Raw genomic sequence first — 18613 nt, 5'->3', positions numbered from 1 at the left:
ATTTGATTCTAAAACTTCATAGCTTTTACAATTTAGTTTGAACTAAATACACAAAAATAAATACATTTCTAAATCCAAACCTAATTTCTAAGTGATTTGAACCTTTCCCCTCCACATAAAATTGCCATGTCTGAGCACACAAGCCTCAGCCTCATACAAAACTTTCCAGGTCTCAGGCACTAGAGCCCTCAAGGTAGTAGCTCCTTCTGGGTGATTTATTGTAAACTTAGTACTCAATCTTTACAATGAACTCAGTTATACCAAGATGTTTATAAGCCAGCCATCCAATGAACATTGGAAAGTGGCTAATGGCAGGTCAGTAAACAGGGGACCTTTAAATACTTGATGAGAAGAAGATTGAGGAAGTTGACAAGGATCACGATATATAGATGATCAGTCCTAGCACAAGCTTTCTGTAGTGTCCAAACTCTTAACCATTAGCAATTATCTGTGTAACCTCAAAGTTGTAGCACTACAGCTAGAGGGGAAATAGGAAGGGATAACTGAAGTTTAAAAACAAGAAAAAAATAGACTATCCAGCTCAAATTTAAATTTTGGGAGAAATTGTAAAAATAATTAGAAAAAGTCTTTTAAGTTCATGTAAAATAGCACTGAGATGGTACAAAAAAAAAATACTTTGACGAAGAGCTGTTTATTTCAATCTAATGCATTTCTTTGACAGTGTTGGTGGCATTTTGGGCAGGGATATGTTGGTTTTCAGTTTATTGAAGCAGTCTAATTTTAGTATTTTTAGTAAACTTCTTAGAAAATCTTATCATCAACAGCTTTAATTAAAGGGGGATATGCCCATCAATTTTATTATTTTTAACAATTGCTTCATCTGTAAGCCTTACTTGTTGAAAATTTAGCAATATTATTTTATGGGATATGTACACTGAGATGGTTAGCTCTGGAAATACAGCAATACAACTTATGGGAAATTAATCCAAATATGTTCAAGCTATAAAGTTTTGACTGCAGTTATTTCCCATATTTAACAGAATTCCACTAGAAACTAGTGACTACCCTTACAAAATAATTCACTAGTGATAATCGTGTGAAGTGAAGATTATCAGTCAGAACGTTTCTTGCAATGCCCTGTTTTCTGTTCTTAAATTCTTGTAAATTAAACACACTGCTTTAGAAAGTCTGCTTTGCCTTCAAATCCTATGTTTTATATTTTTCTTGCAGCAGTTACATTAAAACTTAATTTATTTTTTTGAAATTATTCCCTTAAAACATGAATCTTTTAACTTTTTTTTGTATAGAAAACTTGTAATTTTTTTTTCCCCGATACAAAGAGGAAATTGCAAAATAGTGGTTCAAACGCAGCTGCTTATGTCAGCTATTTCAGTACAGAGACAACTGTCCGTGACAGAGAAATGCTTTTTTAGTAAGCCCGTATCCTTTTCTCTTATTCACACACAGTTTGGAAATTTGCTGGGGGCTTGGAAAACAACGTACTCTTCCATAACTGGTAAAAAAAAAACAGGCCACCTTTTTATATATCTCAAACATTCTTGAATCTGACTTCCTAGTAACTTATTTTAATTTGCATTATTTAAAAAATTCTTCCTTCTGACTTTTTTAGAAGTTGTAAAATCTGGGAGAGAAGGTCGGTTTTGGTTTTTTTGTTTGTTTGCTTTTTAATAGTGTTGGAATCTTTCTCCCTTGATTTGCTAAGTACTTGACATTACTAGTATCAAAAGAAAAATACAAATCTAAGTAAAATTAGGGATTTTTAGTGACACTTACTGCTTATCACAGCTTTAACAGTGAAACCTTCAGAGCTTTAGTTTGTGATATGGTTGCAATTAAGCACACAAATAGCATAGTGACTTGTCATCTCTGAAGGACAGAACAATACTGTAAAACTGTTTCTTTAAAAGGAGAAGAAAACCTGGACAAACAATGAAAAAAGATTTACCTGAAAGAAGGAAAATATGTTCACATATTGAAAACTCAAGAAGTGTTTATGATTGAATTTTAAAAGAAATATGTATTTTATACAATAGTTTCATGTCACAAAGGAAGACTTACTGACATGAATGCTGTGCTTCGTTCAGCTTACTTTATTGGTCTAATGCCTCCAAAACACATTTGTTTAAAATATTCTGCACAATAAAATAACAAGGAAAAAAAAAAAGAAAATGCAGAAAGAAATCAAAACTTTTTTCACATTTATGTGGAATATCCTTAATTTAAATGATTACTTTATTTTCAAATTAAACATTTTTAATAGTTAACATTATAGGAAATAGATATTGTAGCAGAGGTATTTGAATACATATACATAGATGAAAAGCTCACACTGGAATTTTTCTTTGATGAAGTTGTAAGAGAGAAAAAAAAGCATAATGAAAATATAGGTGTTGTTATATATTTTAAAAATTAATTTCAGGCCCCTGAAAATTATATCTCAAACGTAAAATCCAAACTTGACCCTCTTTCATATACAAGTCAGGCTTCTCATTCTCAACTCATTACAATTAACAGAAGATATTTTTTTTCTTGTTTATTTGTGTAAAACAGCAATAAAATATTTTAGGAAATTAACATACATCTCTTTAATCCCATACTTTCCGTATTTTGTAATAGTAATGTATTATTATTTTTAGGACCATGCTGCTTACATATACTCGTAGTTTGGTGCCATGCTTGTGCCATCAACATTTTGAATTCAACTATTTATTGAGATCATTTTGTGCTGCTCATGTATCCTAAACTGTACAGAAGCAAACAGCATTTCTGGTCCTGGACACTATTCTTAAAAGCCTGGCTCTGGTTTCATTTGGATAATTGAGATTAGAGAGCAAACTGGTCCAAAAAGTTTCTTTCTCTCACAGTTGTCTTTTCTGACCTGTGAGTCGAGTCTGTTCAGAGTAGTGAGAAGCTTGGCTTGAGTTTGACTTCCATTACTTCATCAATTGCATCAATTTCCTCAACATTTTTAACTTCTTTCATATAGAGATAACCTAGGATTGTGCATCTCCACATGAAATGAGTTCAGCACCACCCAATCTGTCTGAATGGCTGGTCTCCAAGTCTCTGTTCCTGAACTTGCAATCTGATTTTAAGATGATTATAGGCTGGGATAAACTCTGAGTCAGCAACAGCATGTGTTGTCAGACAGACCTCCATTCCCTAAACATCCGATCTACCCTATCTGCCATCCTTCTAGTTGAAGGACATAGTTGTATATATAGGGGTATTCTCAGGGAACCCCTAATAAAAAAAAATAATAAAAAAAACCCAACCAAAAAACCACAAACCTAGTAACAACAAAAAACCATATTCTGCTATTTATTGATGTCGTGGTTTAACTCCAGCCAGCAACTAAGCACCACGCAGCCGCTCACTTACTTCCCCCCCGACCCAGTGGGATGGGGGAGAAAATCAGGAAAAGAAGTAAAACTCGTGGGTTGAGATAAGAACGGTTTAATAGAACAGAAAAAAAGAAACTAACAATGATAAGGATAACACTAATAAAATGACAACAGCAATAATAAAAGGATTGGAATGTACAAATGATGCGCAGTTCAATTGCTCACCACCCGCCGATCAACAGCCAGCTAGTCCCCGAGCGGCGATTTCCCGCCCCCACTTCCCAGTTCCTATACTGGATGTGACATCACATGGTATGGAATACCCCGTTGGCCAGTTTGGGTCAGCTGCCCTGGCTGTGTCCTGTGCCGACTTCTTGTGCCCCTCCAGCTTTCTCACTGGCTGGGCATGAGAAGCTGAAAAATCCTTGACATTAGTCTAAACACTACTTAGCAACAACTGAAACCATCAGTGTTATCAACATTCTTCTCATACTGAACTCAAAACACAGCACTGCACCAGCTACTAGGAAGACAGTTAACTCTATCCCAGCTGAAACCAGGACAACTGATTTCTGCTTTTTTGGCTTCCTTTTTGTTTTTCTTTGGGTTTTGTTTTCTCCCTTTCCCTTCCCTTTCCCTTCCAGCAGTCTTGGCTCTCTTCCTATATCCCTCAGACATGAACCTGAGCAAGCAATGGCACGTATTTTGGCTGGTTCATATCTACTGTCTATGGATAGGCCATTGGCATCTTCAAGGGAGATGACATTAAGCTGAAGGATGACTTTCTTAACTTGACTGTCTCTGTTATTAAGTTCGTAATTTTCATTAAGACTGTGGGAATTTAGATATATTTATTATCTCCTTCCTCTGACAAATTTGGTTAATATTAATTAGTCAACTCAAATTATATTAGGGAGACAACTAAGGGTCAGATGGATGTGTAGTATGAATGTATAGTTATTGTTTCACTGGGAAACATGTTTTAAAAAAACAAACACATCTATTGGATTATTTTTATGATGAAAAATCTCTGCCTGTGTGATGTGATTATACCTTATTCTGTTTTGTTGTGGTTTTTTTTTTATCATTATTATTATTTTATTTTTATTTTATTTGCATGCTACACAGACATTTATATACAGTAAAAGTATGCCATACTACTCATAAAGACTTAGAATTTTAGAGTTCATCTTATCTGTGTTCAGAAATTATCAATGCAGGTCTCATACATTAATGAGATTACTGTGGATAAACAGAGCCATTTAAACACAGTTTACTTGATTAGGCAGTAGGTTTACACATCTGAATAGCCATTGAGGAATTCTCGCAGGAAAACCACAGGCTTCCAGTTGTCTTCCAGTAGATCTCCAGTCAAGAGACATCAGTGAATTTTTCTTCATTGCTAAAACCCCTCAATCTTTTGTTTATAACAAAGTGCTTAACAGTTATGGCCTGGTATTTTGGTTAAGTGCTTTAACTGGAAAGATAGGTCAGAAATTAATGGTTATTGCTGTGGTTTCAGAAGGTGATGCCCAAAATGTATATATACTCTTCACCTTTTCTTTCTTTATATATCTATTTCTGCAGGCAACTCCTAAACTAGTTTTGGTTTTGTAACTCACTGTCTGGTGAGCTATCTTCCTTTTATGGGCTACCTATATTATTCATTTAAATGAATGTCATGACTTCATCAACGATTATTATTTTATCAGCAAGAGTGTATCAATTTTTCTGTCCATGACCTAACATCTTTTTGAACCTATACAGTTCCTAATTAGTTTGGCAAGCAACTCAAATTTTCGGATTAAGCAGCTGCTTTTTTTCATTCTTACTATTAACACAGGTCAAACTGAACAACTTTAGCTACATATCACTGTGTCTTATCAGCTTCCTTACTTATCCAAGCTAAGCTCTGTTTGTGTGTTTGCTTATGCTGAGCTATAATAGGTTTAATCTTTTCCACCTCCTTTTCTGCAGCTATGGTATCATAATACTGTCAACTACTTACTACCAGGTCATAACCCAAAATCTTCTAGACTGTATGAGAGCGCACTCAGCCATTATAGCAGCAGTTCTACATGGTCAGGCAGTAGTAATTAGTAAGACCCTAGACCATTCCACTCAGATGGGAATTTTTTTTTTTCTTCAATATATCAGAGTAAGAAACCAAAATATTTTAGATATGGGATGTACAGCTTCTTGTTCATAACCTTGATGAATGAGATTTTAGATGCAAGACAGAGAGGATTCCTATAGCTTGCCTCACGGTTCCTCAGTTCTCACCTTGTTTCTGCTCAGCCTCTCCTTTTATTATGTCTTTGCATTTAAGTTGCAATAGTATTAACATCAGGTTGATTATATTTAAATAATATATTTGTGGAAGAATCCAAATACTGGATAATGTTTTCTATATAACTTCTTTCTTGAGAAGTTCTGCTTCTGGGACACCTTGTCCCAGTTTGGCACGGTATTTGTTTTACTTATCTCACACGTATTTGTTTATCATAGTCAAGGCTGAGAGTTAGAAGAAAGAGAATCCAGTATGTGACCCATTTGAGCAAATAGAGTCTACATAAACAAAAGAGACAAAGTCATTACTATTTCCTTACATCAACTACAGTTACTGCAGTACCTGTAGCTTCCATCCCCAAAGCTTCTGATACGTGGAGCTCTACGTGGAGTTCAAGGCAGACGTCCTCTTCTAGTGATGTTTTTTGGTGTTGTATCTGATAATAGCTTGCATAGAGATATTCTGCAACCACTTTTTCTGTTGAACTTTTCCCACTACCTTTTGAAAGACTGTATAGCTATCGTCAAGATCTGAACAAATATTCAGATACAGTACTGGAACCTGATTACGTGGTAGGCATTTTTCACCATTTAGAAGTAATCTACAGACATTTTTTTTCTTAATCATTCCTTGACACACATCTTTTTGCATTAAGATACCAGAATTATATATGTTCAAAGGATATTACTGAGAAGCTCTAAGGTTTTATGGTGGGATTCACCAGCTTGCCTTGTATGTGTTGTATTGAAATGTACATATCTATACATAGTTATCACACATTACTGTATGAGAATTAGCAGTTTCCCCTTAAATTTAAGAGATCATTGTGAGTTACTTGAATGGAGTAGATGAGGCTCTAGTAAGTTCTTCTGGATACATGCACTGTAAGGCAGGTAAACCAACTTCCTTCACTTTCAAAAAACATGGCAAAAAAAGCAATACTAACCTAAGCAAGTGAAAACTATTTAATTCATACAGTCCCTCACATCTCTAATAGCTTAATTGCTTAATGAAAGCGTTAGGTAGGAACAGCTTTATTAAAAGTGTTTAATCATTTTTTACTTGAATGCAGTCATTCAAAATGTATTTTTTTCTAAGACCTCACATTGTTCTTATCCATATAGAATAGTTAATTTTATCAAAAAACAGCTGATCAGAACACTAGGGTAATTTATTGTAAATAGGCCTAAATATTATATTAGTAGTTTAAAAGGCTGGTTTTTTTACTAGTAGTAGTAGTAGTAGTAGTAGTGGTAGTAATTTATGCCTCTGCAAATGACTTTACAATTTATCCTACATACAGGCTCACTGGATCTAGTGTTCCTGATCTTATTGTGAGCATGAGCAACCAGATGTGGCTTCATTTACAATCTGATGACAGCATTGGCTCACCAGGATTCAAAGCCATTTATCAAGGTACGAACTAAATTATCTGTTTTAAACTCATCTTTTAACTTCGTTCATTACATCCCAACGAATTCATTTCAAATAGGCCTTCAGTCCTTTCACAAATTTAGAGTTTTGATACTGTCTCTATTGTTAATTAATCGTTAATGGAGATATGGATTTGCAAATACCCACAAAGTAACTAAAAAGAATCTGAAGTAAAAATGGAAGTTATTGTTGTAATGCATTCTGCTTGAAGGTCAATACAAACTAAAAATTTCTATCATATTTGAAAAAATTGAAATGTTACATTCTGTTAACCTGTGTGATTCCTTATGTTGGATATTATTTGAAAATTACAGTTAGTTTTCTCAGACTTCATAGGGGTAGTTACAAAACTTGCTTTCAAGCCTCACCAAGAATCTTGACAGACCTAAGTCAAAATTAATATGTGACAAAAACAACAGAAGAGATATACTGTATATGATTGTGGAAATTAAGAAATTTAACCCCCAAAAAGTGATCCAAATTACCCTAGCCTCATTTGTGTTGCTACTGTCTCAAAGAGATGAGAACCTTGGCAACATAAGCATCTTTAATTTTTCTTGACTGTGAGCTTCAGTTTGATACTTTCTGAAGTTGATTCATTCTAGTAAAAAATACCTGATATCTGTATATATGCATTAGTACGTATGCATGTATTGATAATTTTCCATTTTAATAGGTTGCATAGACCTGTGGCTAGAAAGAGCTCTTGCTTATTAACATATGGTGTCACTTTTGGTTAGTTTCCATGTTAATTAGTTCACCTTAAGGATAAGGACAAAACCAGTTAACACTATTTTCAATAGTTTCTTATGGGCACATATGGTGAAAATGATTTGACAGTAATTTTGTCAAAATTACTTTCATACAAAAGATGCTGCAAAACACTGAGAGACTGTTCAGTAACTGAAAGTAACTTAATTAGAAGAGTGGGAGTTCTCCCTAAACATTTTCCATAAACCGAAGCACCCTATCTAAGTGTTTCATTTCTCCTTAGTTAACTTACTGTTTCAACACGAAAACAGACAAAATAAAGAGTGAAAAGTTATATAGATGTTAGCTTCAAGTTTAGTAAACTGTACATTTATTTCACTAAGGACCTTAAGACAGGCTTGCCTGCTCAGGTTTTTGTAAGTGGTGTCTGCGGCTGATGGCATATTGTGAACTCTAATGATGAAAAGAACAAGAAGGGAAAATGCTCCTCAGTGGTCAGCCAGGAAACCCAATGTTGGTTCTCCACACCAGTATCCTTCTACGGGTGGTCTCTCCATTGAAGCAGGTGGTGCTGATGATGATGATTAGGATTATATTTTCACCGTGGTTTTCCCCTAGTACTATATACTTTTCTTTGGGATTCACTTAAACTCACCATTGTTTATTCCCACTCGTGGTACTGATTGGAGTATGCTGATTAGGTCAAGTGTTATAAATTCATAGGTTGTTAAGTTTCTGTGTGTATATATTGTTGGATAATATTTATTGAGTATTTAAATTAGTATTATCTACTCTTTTATGCACCTTTTTTTGGTTTTCTTTAATGTGAACTGAAACCTACAAAACAAGAAGTAAGGAGAGGGGGAGAAAGAAGGGGCAATTCTCATGATGGTGGCAATCACTTCCCATGAGAATCCTTCACAGCAACACTACTGGGATTTGCAGGTCCATGGCCATGAGAATAACAATATGAGACCAACAAGGAAAAAGTACTGTCACAGAGGCTCTTGAAACACTATCGCAATTGCTTAAGTGAGATGTTACAGAGCTGTGAGTAAAAAAGCAGATGCAGGTCCATAGCATTACCATGGCTAAGACATCAAGGTATCTTAAGACATTGTGCAACACATTCAGCCTATGCAGTTAGACAGCCCAAGTATGTTGTGTGCCTGAGGGCAATGACATATTCTTTATTTAAATTAATCCTACCCCTTCTCGTCCTTTCTTTCATGGTTTCATCTTTTTTACTTGTGTCATTTTTAGGGACCATGTTTATTAAGACAATATATTTTCTTCATAGAATCCATTTGTGAATTACATAAAGTGGAAATAGTGAGTATACAGTGGAAAGAGAGTATTGGCACAAGTTATGTATCTGACACTTGGCATTTTTTCCTCAATCCAAAATTATGAACTTTATCTCATCGTAGCTCTATGAAAAAGTTCAAAATTTAAATCTGTCTGCTGAGTTATTTTTCAGCTGTCATTTCTCTTTCTGGTATTTCTAATCTAAAGGCATCTGTTTTCATTTCTGTATTTTTCAAACTTATTGAGGATATCTTATTTCATTTATGGAGTTCAACCTGTTACTACTGCGGACTTTCTGAAAACACCTGAAGTATACACTGTGAATTTTGCAGTAGTAGTGGCATCTCTGTTATGAAGTATACTGTTATCATTTGATGGTTGGATTCTGGCTTTCAGTCTTGTTTTGCAACCAATTGTGAGTCATTGTGTGTTTTTGTAGTTTTGGAATTAATTTCAGAATTGTAAAATATGAAATGTTTGCAATCTCAGAAGTGTAGTAAATGTCTTAATATGAAGGTGAATTATAACTTTTTTCTGTTTTACGTCAATGGTTTCATCTTTTACTGTTGACAAAACTTTTATCCATCTGTGCTCTCAACATATCTCTTGCTTTAGGCCAAGTGTAAAATCTTAAACCCCTTATCCTGTCACAAGATACCTCAATGATTTTGCTTCCCCTTTATTTAACAGTCAAAGAAACTGTCCAAAAATAGAATCTCATTTTAATGCTGAGAAAGTTAATGGATTACAACATGTGACCTCAAATACACTGTCTTTGTGATTGCAGTTAGCTAAAAAGAAAGCAAACTGCAGGCTTTGATGGCTTATACGTGGTCTATAGAGACAAAGTAAAGGGCATCCTTATTTGAATCTTTTCAACTCAAAAGCCTGAGTTTTGCTCAGGATTAGAACATGACTCTTCACCCTCTTGGGCAATATTTTACAATTGACCCACTGAATCTTGACTTTGTATCTATTACAGTAAAATCCATTTTTATATTAATATTTACAAGGTGTCATAGACTGATTGCACTTTATAGAAAATTGTTACTTTAGCTGAGCTTTATCTCACTTCAGTTATGAAATAGAGAAGCATTCTGATGATGCAATTCACCTGTCCTACATTAGTATGTCCACCTAAAAGTGGCATGAAATGATGCCTGCAAATTAACTGATACACATCACAGATTTTGTATTTGAGTACTAAATTTAATCCTGTTTACACTTTGCCTAAGGGATTAAGGGAGGAGCAATTCTTTCCGTATTCTTATGCCTCCTCTTTGGCTCACCTTCAGAAACACCTTAATGTCAGAAATATGTAGTGCTATCTATATTCTTATTACTCAAATTTCTTGATTTTTGATTACAGTGGGTATTTACTTTAAGAAAAGTTCTGTAATCTGCCTAATTAGCTAGGCTTCTTGGACTGTGCAATGCAGCTCTCCAGTAGTTGGATCCACAAGAAAGATTTCAGACATAGGTCCTCAATAGTTACTAGTAATAGTTTTGAATACAGAGGAATAGCACTGTACCTGTATGGAAGGTGAGCTAGGGAAACACAGATGGTAAAACTAATGTTGAGATTAGCTTGTTAACTTGACAGAGCTGATAAATAGCTACTGTGTTAGAAAATACAACAGTTGCCTCGATATTTCTTCTATAAGTCATCATCAGTTGTCATGTATTATAAATACAAGAATAATTTAAACATTATCTATACGTAAGTACATTACAATGAAGTAAAATGCAAGATGCTACAGGCTACGTTAATTGTGACGTTAAACTTTCTAAACCATATTAGAACCACATTATTATTGCTAAAACAGAAAGCTATTAACCCATATTAAAAAATTTTAAATGCTGAAGAATAATCTGCGCTTAAGGTTAGTTTTCTTAAAAAGCTATTCTATAGACTGTATCCAAAAGTCCTTCATTCTCTTTTATAGATCCCCAGACATCTCAACAGAATGGTTCAATACATTTCTGAAAGAATTCTCTGAAAGCATCTACAGTTTCTGTGAAAAGGCCAGAAATTTAAATTGTTCTGTCCTTGAAGACAGACATATATTGTAATATCACACCTAAGTATATCAAAGGATCTATGCTGAAATCCTCTTTCCATTATAATCTATGATAGCTTTCCTTACTGAACCCAGCATAACCAGATGTCACTCCATACATCTTCATTAAGTAAAGAGAAGGAAAACAAAATATGCTATTATACATAGATAAAGTTGCTAAAATGGATGTTGTCTTCTGCCGTAGACATAGAGAAATTAGTGACACTTTGTATTTCACAGCTGAGATCTCATGATAAAAAACTCTTAAAATTTCTCAGTGAATACTTGTGTATGTAGCTACTTGCATAGCCAGGGCTGTGTTAAAGCTAAATTTTCAAGTTTTGTTACAGAACCGAAGAAGTGAGAAGGAAATTTATTCAGAGTAAAATATAAGAGATTTAGGCTGTTGTTAAGACAGTTTTCAGAATTTCAGTGATAAACATGTTTAGAAAGTAAAGGAATTAAAAGACTGGACTGTAAGTTCTAGTTATGTTTCTAATATAATTTTTTTTCTTTTACCTGGGTATTTAGTAAGGTTATGAAACACTTCAGTGCATTTCTCCATACAAAGGACATATCTGAAATCCTCATATGTCACCTCCTGGAAGGATAACATAAACTTACTGAATGGAAATCTTGTTGAAGGTTGTTGCCAGTCTCCCTTGTTGAAGTTGCTTCAGTCTGAATAAGCTTTAAATATGCATTAGAACAGGGCCTGGTATCTTCTAAGCACTCTGATTAAATTGGTTTAGGTTGACCAAAAGTACTTATTTTAAATGAGTAAACTATTTAATGAAAGACATTTTTTTGAGCTCTAACTTAAATTCCAGGCCTACCATGCAATGACTCTAAAACCTGACTGGGTTTTTTTTGTTTGGTTGGTTTTTTAATATTACTGTATATATATAAAGAACAACATGACACATACACTTAAATAGATATAGTGTGTATAAAGTGTAATCCTAAGGATCAGAACAATATTAATATCAACATGCCACCATTTTGAGGTCATAGGTTAACCTTGTAACACCAACAGACAAAGTATATTTCTACCAATGACATGCTAAGACTGTATTTTTACAAGGAAACCTTTCTTGCAATTTGTTGCTGGTCATGGGCTAAAGCAGGGACTTTTTTTTTAGATACAATAGGTAAAGAATTTTTCATTAAAGTAATTCCATGCACTTTTTTTTTTTTTTTTTAAATTAGTTTTCCTCATGGGCTGCATTTCGATTGTGTTTTTGACCACAGTTGAAGACAATTCACACCCAAACTTGCCCAGCAACTTGTGATCTGATGTAGTATTTAGGCAGATTTGAATCGAGAGAAAGATTTGGTTTATGCCATTTCTTAATATAGCTCCAAGCATCCATTTATCTGTTACATGGATGAGATAGACATAGTCATTGCCATGCATGTCCAGGTCAGGATAATCTAATATGGTAATATGATATTACGCCCTGTAACAATATCAAACAGTGATGTCAGGTCAAGAAATTGGCCCTGGACACCTTCCTGATAGGGCCTAGAGTCACAGCCAAAATAAGCAATAATAAGGTGAATAATGTGCCTGAGTTTGGCTTATTCCACTCATGTCATGGCTGTGCCACATCTAAAAATAAGTGCTTTATGGCTGTTAAGGTCCAAAGTGGATCATGCAGCCAACTGATTGTTAGGCTGCTTCCACGCTTGTGTACCTATCAGCTGTACCACACTGACATAGAAGCACATGACAGCTTGAACTTTTAGGCGTGAACGTTTTAGAATTTTATTAAACTTGAGATTTTTCTCCCATTCAAGCCTGTAAACCTGTCAGTCTGATAAAATTATTTAATCTTTTGACTTCCAGACTTCTTGATAACCAGTATAACAAAATCTGTTTCGTAGCCTGTTTAGAACTCACCTTTTATTCCTGCCTTTATATGGTTATATAAACTAATGAAGTTATTTTACTAGCCTATCCTTTAGTTCATAACAGTGTTATAAAAGAAATTTGGTGACTCAGTGATATAATCCTGAGCATTTTATAAAATTTGAAGTTATTAAGAATTCTTAGAGATGTCAAGAAGTATATCAGCCCCTGCAAGAACCTGAAAATGTCAAGTTTACAACCTTAATTTGTATTGATGCTCAACTGAGCAGTAAAGCTTTAAGCTCTTCATTATGATGATGTTTGGAAGAAGATGCTTCTTTCCTCCTGAGACTAGTAGAAAAATACTTTCAAAAACATATTTCAGTTGCTCAGATAAATGTCAGTTGTCTTTTTGCATACAGCTATGGTACTTAGTAAATCTTAAATCAGTGCAGTTTTTTACAAACACACAACTAGCTTATAAATGTCATTGCATTACCAATATTGATATAAAACTTTGTTACTTCTTGGAAATTTGATAAAACCCATGCTGAAAGAAATTAATGGAATTAGGCTTTTTTTAGGACTCTCACAATTAGACGTGCATTCAGGGAAATCATTATGTACACTGTAATGCTTGGAAAGAAAACAACTCGGAAGTCATTCAAGAAAATCTTTAAGCTTCCTGTTTTAGTCTAAGCTTTTCTCTTTCTTTTATCTATTTCATGTATATTAAGTTTTCTTTTTATATTTTGTTTCTATGTATTATAATTCAGACATTATTCAAGTGTTTGCTTTTGGAGGACAGGCAATAAATTTATTTCATATTTTATGTGAATATTTTCATATGTTAAAGCTATTTGGTTCAGTGGAGAACTGTCAGAGAGTTTCACCATAATATTGTATGAATGAATCTGTTTGTGGTGCCATACAGTGCAGGTTACTTTTCTGGATGGGCAAGTGTCAGTCATTTAATTTTCAGCACAACGTATTATCAATCATTTTCAGGTAAGAAAGCTTTCCTGTATTGTTATCTGACCTTTTTAGAGTATATTGTTCAGGTAAACCTACAGCAGGCATTTCTAAGTTTCAACAGCCTTGAATTTTCTTTCAAGGAATAAATCTTATCATCAGTAGGTTACTAATAGAGTGAAAAGAGGCGTGCTAAGTTACTGCCAATTACCACAACAGTTTCAAAGTAATTTTTAATAATGGGGAATATCTTTGCCTGAGTTTTGTATAATGGTTGGGGTGGCAGACAGAACCCACTTTCCATCTAGAAAATATACATGGACTTGAGGAACATAACATCATGGTGATATGCTTTAATTAGTTCAGTGTATTGCGTATTTATATATTAGCAGGCTGTAGTGGGTAAGATCAAATTTCTGCCTATGCTGCTATTCTATATTAAACAATTGCAAACAACAGAGGCTTAGTGAAGAGTATAAAAAGGAGAAAGCATGTAACACCACATAGCTCTTCTTCTCCCTCCTAAATTGACAAAATAACAAAACCAAAAAGTCCAGATTTTTTGGGGTCCAAATTTGTTAAGTAAATGCATTTTATGTCTTTTTTTCTAATTTTTATATTAATTGCATAATGCTGCTTCCAATATTCTGTTTTTATTTTATAAGAGCACATTTCAGAGTCTTCAACCAGGTCTCGATATCATTATGCTCAATTATGCTCCACAGACATAAAGTCAATGTCTGTTATTCGTCTCAAATCAGTTTACAAATTAACATATAGCTGTTCAGTTATACCTTTTAAGCAATGTATTAGCTTCTTTCACTACAGCCTTTAATGTAATGCATTCTTTTGTGCTGATAATGGAGATTCTCAATATGCTGGAAAAGAATACGTATGTTAAAAATACTGTGGTTTACAGACCTCATATCTGTGTACATTTTAAATTTTCTGATTTCATTGAGGAATGTCTTTATTAATATGCTCCATTATTTAAACTTCAGAATTTAAAAAGTAAAAAATAAAAAAATCTAAACACTCTCAACATTTAACATTTTCTTAGGTACAGCCAGTATACAGCATATGTATTCTTTCTTAGTTACATGACATGACTGTGGCTGGGAAGCTTCCCTCTCCCTTCCCCGCTAGACTGCATCTGTGTCTGACTGATTAGGCATATGTGCATTCATATCTTTTCCACGATTGACTCAACAAGTTAAAACTTATCATAAGTTGAAAGCCTTTGTTTGCCTCTTTGCATAAAGATATTATACATTGAAACAATAACATGTTGTCTCTGAATAAGAGAGAATTGTTATGTTTTAGCTCAGCCAGTGAAGTTTATTCTTCTAGTTAAACTGCTTCGAAAAGTAGTTTCACAGCATAATTAAACACATTCCATGCAGAAAACAGCTCAGACATTTTTATTGCATTATAGAAAAATAAAATGTTATATAGCTTTTCATCCAGGTTAATTATTCAGTATGTTTGACTTTAACGTAAATGTTATTTCCAGATTCTAATTAAACTTTAATTGAAGATTTACCATGGCTGTATTTTTTAAAAACTTTATTAACATTCTATGATTTTTCTTAAAGACTAGATAGCAACAAATTTTAAAAATAAAACTGGTATTTTCTAATAAGATTCTAATAAGATACACATGAGAATTAAGTGTAAGCATTAACTGATCTTTTAGGGGGGATCTTGTTTCTTTGTTTTTTACTTCTGATGGGTGTTTCTTTGTACTTTGTCCCTTCCACTGAAAAAAACCTCCAACAATGGAACTGAACAGATTTGAATCTAAGTTTTTTTAAACATAAATCCCAGTCTTTGCTTCTTAGCAGATACAGCTCAGTTGAAAGTTTGATAGAACAACTTTTAATAATTTTAAATAAATGGAAATTTGCAATAGTTTTTTACCAGTTAAAACTTTCTCCCTTTGCTGTCTTTTTGATACTTGTTTTTAATAGAGAAAATGCCACAGTGGACGCACCATGAACTTAGCTGTCCACCTACATTACCTAGGAAGATAGTCCTTTCACTCTTTTAAGCCAAAAGTAATTCTAGTTTACTAATTTTTCTTATATATTTCAGAAAGTAGTTAAATACTCGATTATTTTGTTTAAATCTACAACTGAGATTTTTTGGCCTTCTTAAGCATCCTCCATCATTCGTAAAGTTTCTGCAAATGATGGTCCGAAAGAAAGATAAGTCACAGCTATACAGCAACAAATAGGATGTTATGAGTTTTTCTTTTGAGCAATACTATGATAAAGTCTTATAAAAATATTTGATTTTTTTTGTGACAGTTTTCTGTATTTTTTCACTAAAAGGATCAAGCCATGAGAATTATATTGCCCTTTAGTTTTGAAGCCTTTTGATGCATGACACCTTCACTCTGGTTATAAAAATCAAACACTTGATTTTAAATAAGCAATAAGTCAGCCTTTCATATTGCCTCCCCAGTGGTGCCACTTAGTTTAAGTTTTATTTTCTTGTCTATGTTACTTTAAGCAACCATCCTTTTTGCAGTGATAAAGAAAGAATTGTTTAAATTATGTGATGGCTGATACACCTTGGACTGTATTCACAGAACCATAGAATTATTTAGGTTGGAAGTGACCCATAAGATCACTGAGTCCAACCGTTAAACTAACACTGCCAAGTCCACAAATTCTAACGGTGATGTTTTCTTTAAATATATCCTTCGGAAGAAATGTGTGAATGAGCTGTTAAAAGTGATGTTATCACTGAAGTCAATAAACTCTAAAGAAAACATTGTTTTAAAAATCTATAAACTTTTAATTTGCTTCTGTAAGGCAAAATGCAATATTATTGTCATTTTTCTTGAAGCAAATATTTATCTAGAACTGTAGGGGAAAAAAAAGTATTTTTTTCTAAGCCACCAATAATTCAGAAAATAAACAAATCACTTTGTATTTAGGATGTGAATAATCAAAGATAAACTTGTGCTAAGAGTGAGACTTTGTCACAGGATTTTCTGTGTATATATATGCATAGTGTCAGCATACTACTAGTTCCTTTTATAAAACAACACAAGGTAATTTGATAAATAAAAAAATATTAAACGTACGTTCTCATGGCAAGCTAAAGAAACTTGGGTTTTGACTCTAAAAAGAGACTGTACACAAAATCTTGTTTCCAGTTAAGTCTTTATGGCAGCTATTTTTAAAATTTTAAAAATATGTATATATGCATTTATAGATATATGAAGTGTATTTCATGTATTAATATAATATCAAAGGATTTGAATATTCTCTCACCTCAAAATTCACCCAAAATTTTTCATGTTATGATTTTCTTGTATGTGTATTAGAATACATGGATAAGACAAAATGGGTGCTGTATGTTTTGCATAAAACTTTAAAATAATTTAGCTTAACTTGTATTAATTACTATAATATATAAAGGACATACTCTTGTTTTTAAGATACACCCAGCTATAAAACCTGGTGTTCTTTTGATCAAAGCCAATGATAAAACCCTGAGAATAGGAGTCCCCTTTATTTTTTGCCTTCTTGTTGAAAATGTCTGTTAAGTTATGTCTGCAGGGAGATGCTCAGGAAAGTTAAAAATTAACAAAGTACAATAAATTTAAACCACATTTAACTGAGTAACCTACCTTAAATCCCTATGTAAGGGCTCTCCTTCAGTGACGTTATGACCCTTCATAAGTGCAACTTAATCTTCTTCGAAAGAAGAATACAAATCCTCTGAGGAGGATTAAGCTACAATAATCTGAGGACAATGGTACACCTGAATGAGTACTTCTACATGTCCTTTAGCGTGGCTAGATTTACAAGCTGAGAGCTTGTGACTTTGGTTGATGATCCTTCCTAAATGCCACATATAGAAAATCTTTTAATTGAAATTTTGCCAAATTTTGAAATAAAGCACACGGAATGCTCTAAATAAGCTCTTCATAAATAAAGAATAGTTATAATATTACAAAAAATGCATGCATCTCCAGCAGCATACTTCCTGTGAACTTCTGAGCATCATAAAGTGAGGCCATGATTAAGATAACTTATTTGCTTATTGTACCTGATTAAACAGTTCTGCAAGACATGATATATTTTTAGTTAATTATCAGCAAGTAGTGACAAAGTGGATAGTTTAACAATGTCCAGTAGTTGCATTATTTAATAAAATTAATATAAATACAGATATTCCTGTATAGACATATATGTACATATATGTCTATATTTGCATATATAAATCTGTGCATAGTCACCATCTGCTTACAGTCTTGAAGTCCATCCAAATTTTATTCACAGATAAAAGATTTTTTCCTTCACTTTTTCATAAAAATATGTCCAACTCCTATGAAAACTTTGTTTCCAACTTTAAAGATTGGTTTCAACATTCTTTTAAAATTTTGATAAATAATTTTCAAAGAAAAGTAAAAATATGATATTGTTGGTAGACATCACTTTCAAAAATATTTTTTCATTCAATCTTGTGTAGAATTATTTGTAATTTTGTTTGGTTGATTATTTGTAAACAGATCAATACTTAAAGTAACAGTAGTGCTTTGAGAATAGTTATAAACTCTCAGTTTGTATATATATACAAACAGTTATGAAACAGATTCTCTTTTTATTGTATTGTCTCAGCAATTAATCTGATAATTAGTATC

At 33.3% G+C, this 18613-nt stretch overlaps 1 protein-coding gene across 1 annotated transcript in view; it reads left to right on the top strand.

The window, feature by feature from the left end:
- The window catches only part of CSMD1 (CUB and Sushi multiple domains 1), a 1239551-nt gene that overhangs the window by 866576 nt on the left and 354362 nt on the right, over positions 1 to 18613 (top strand). The window contains exon 12 of the mRNA XM_030037616.2: positions 6920 to 7032. Within this exon, the coding sequence (XP_029893476.1) occupies positions 6920 to 7032 (113 nt within the window). The remainder of the gene's footprint in view (positions 1 to 6919; positions 7033 to 18613) is intronic.

Source organism: Aquila chrysaetos, chromosome 15, assembly GCF_900496995.4.
Source record: "Aquila chrysaetos chrysaetos chromosome 15, bAquChr1.4, whole genome shotgun sequence".
Taxonomy (NCBI): Eukaryota; Metazoa; Chordata; class Aves; order Accipitriformes; family Accipitridae; genus Aquila; species Aquila chrysaetos.
The sequence above is the reverse complement of the archived record's forward strand: the minus strand, read 5'-3'. Positions and strand labels throughout refer to the sequence as shown.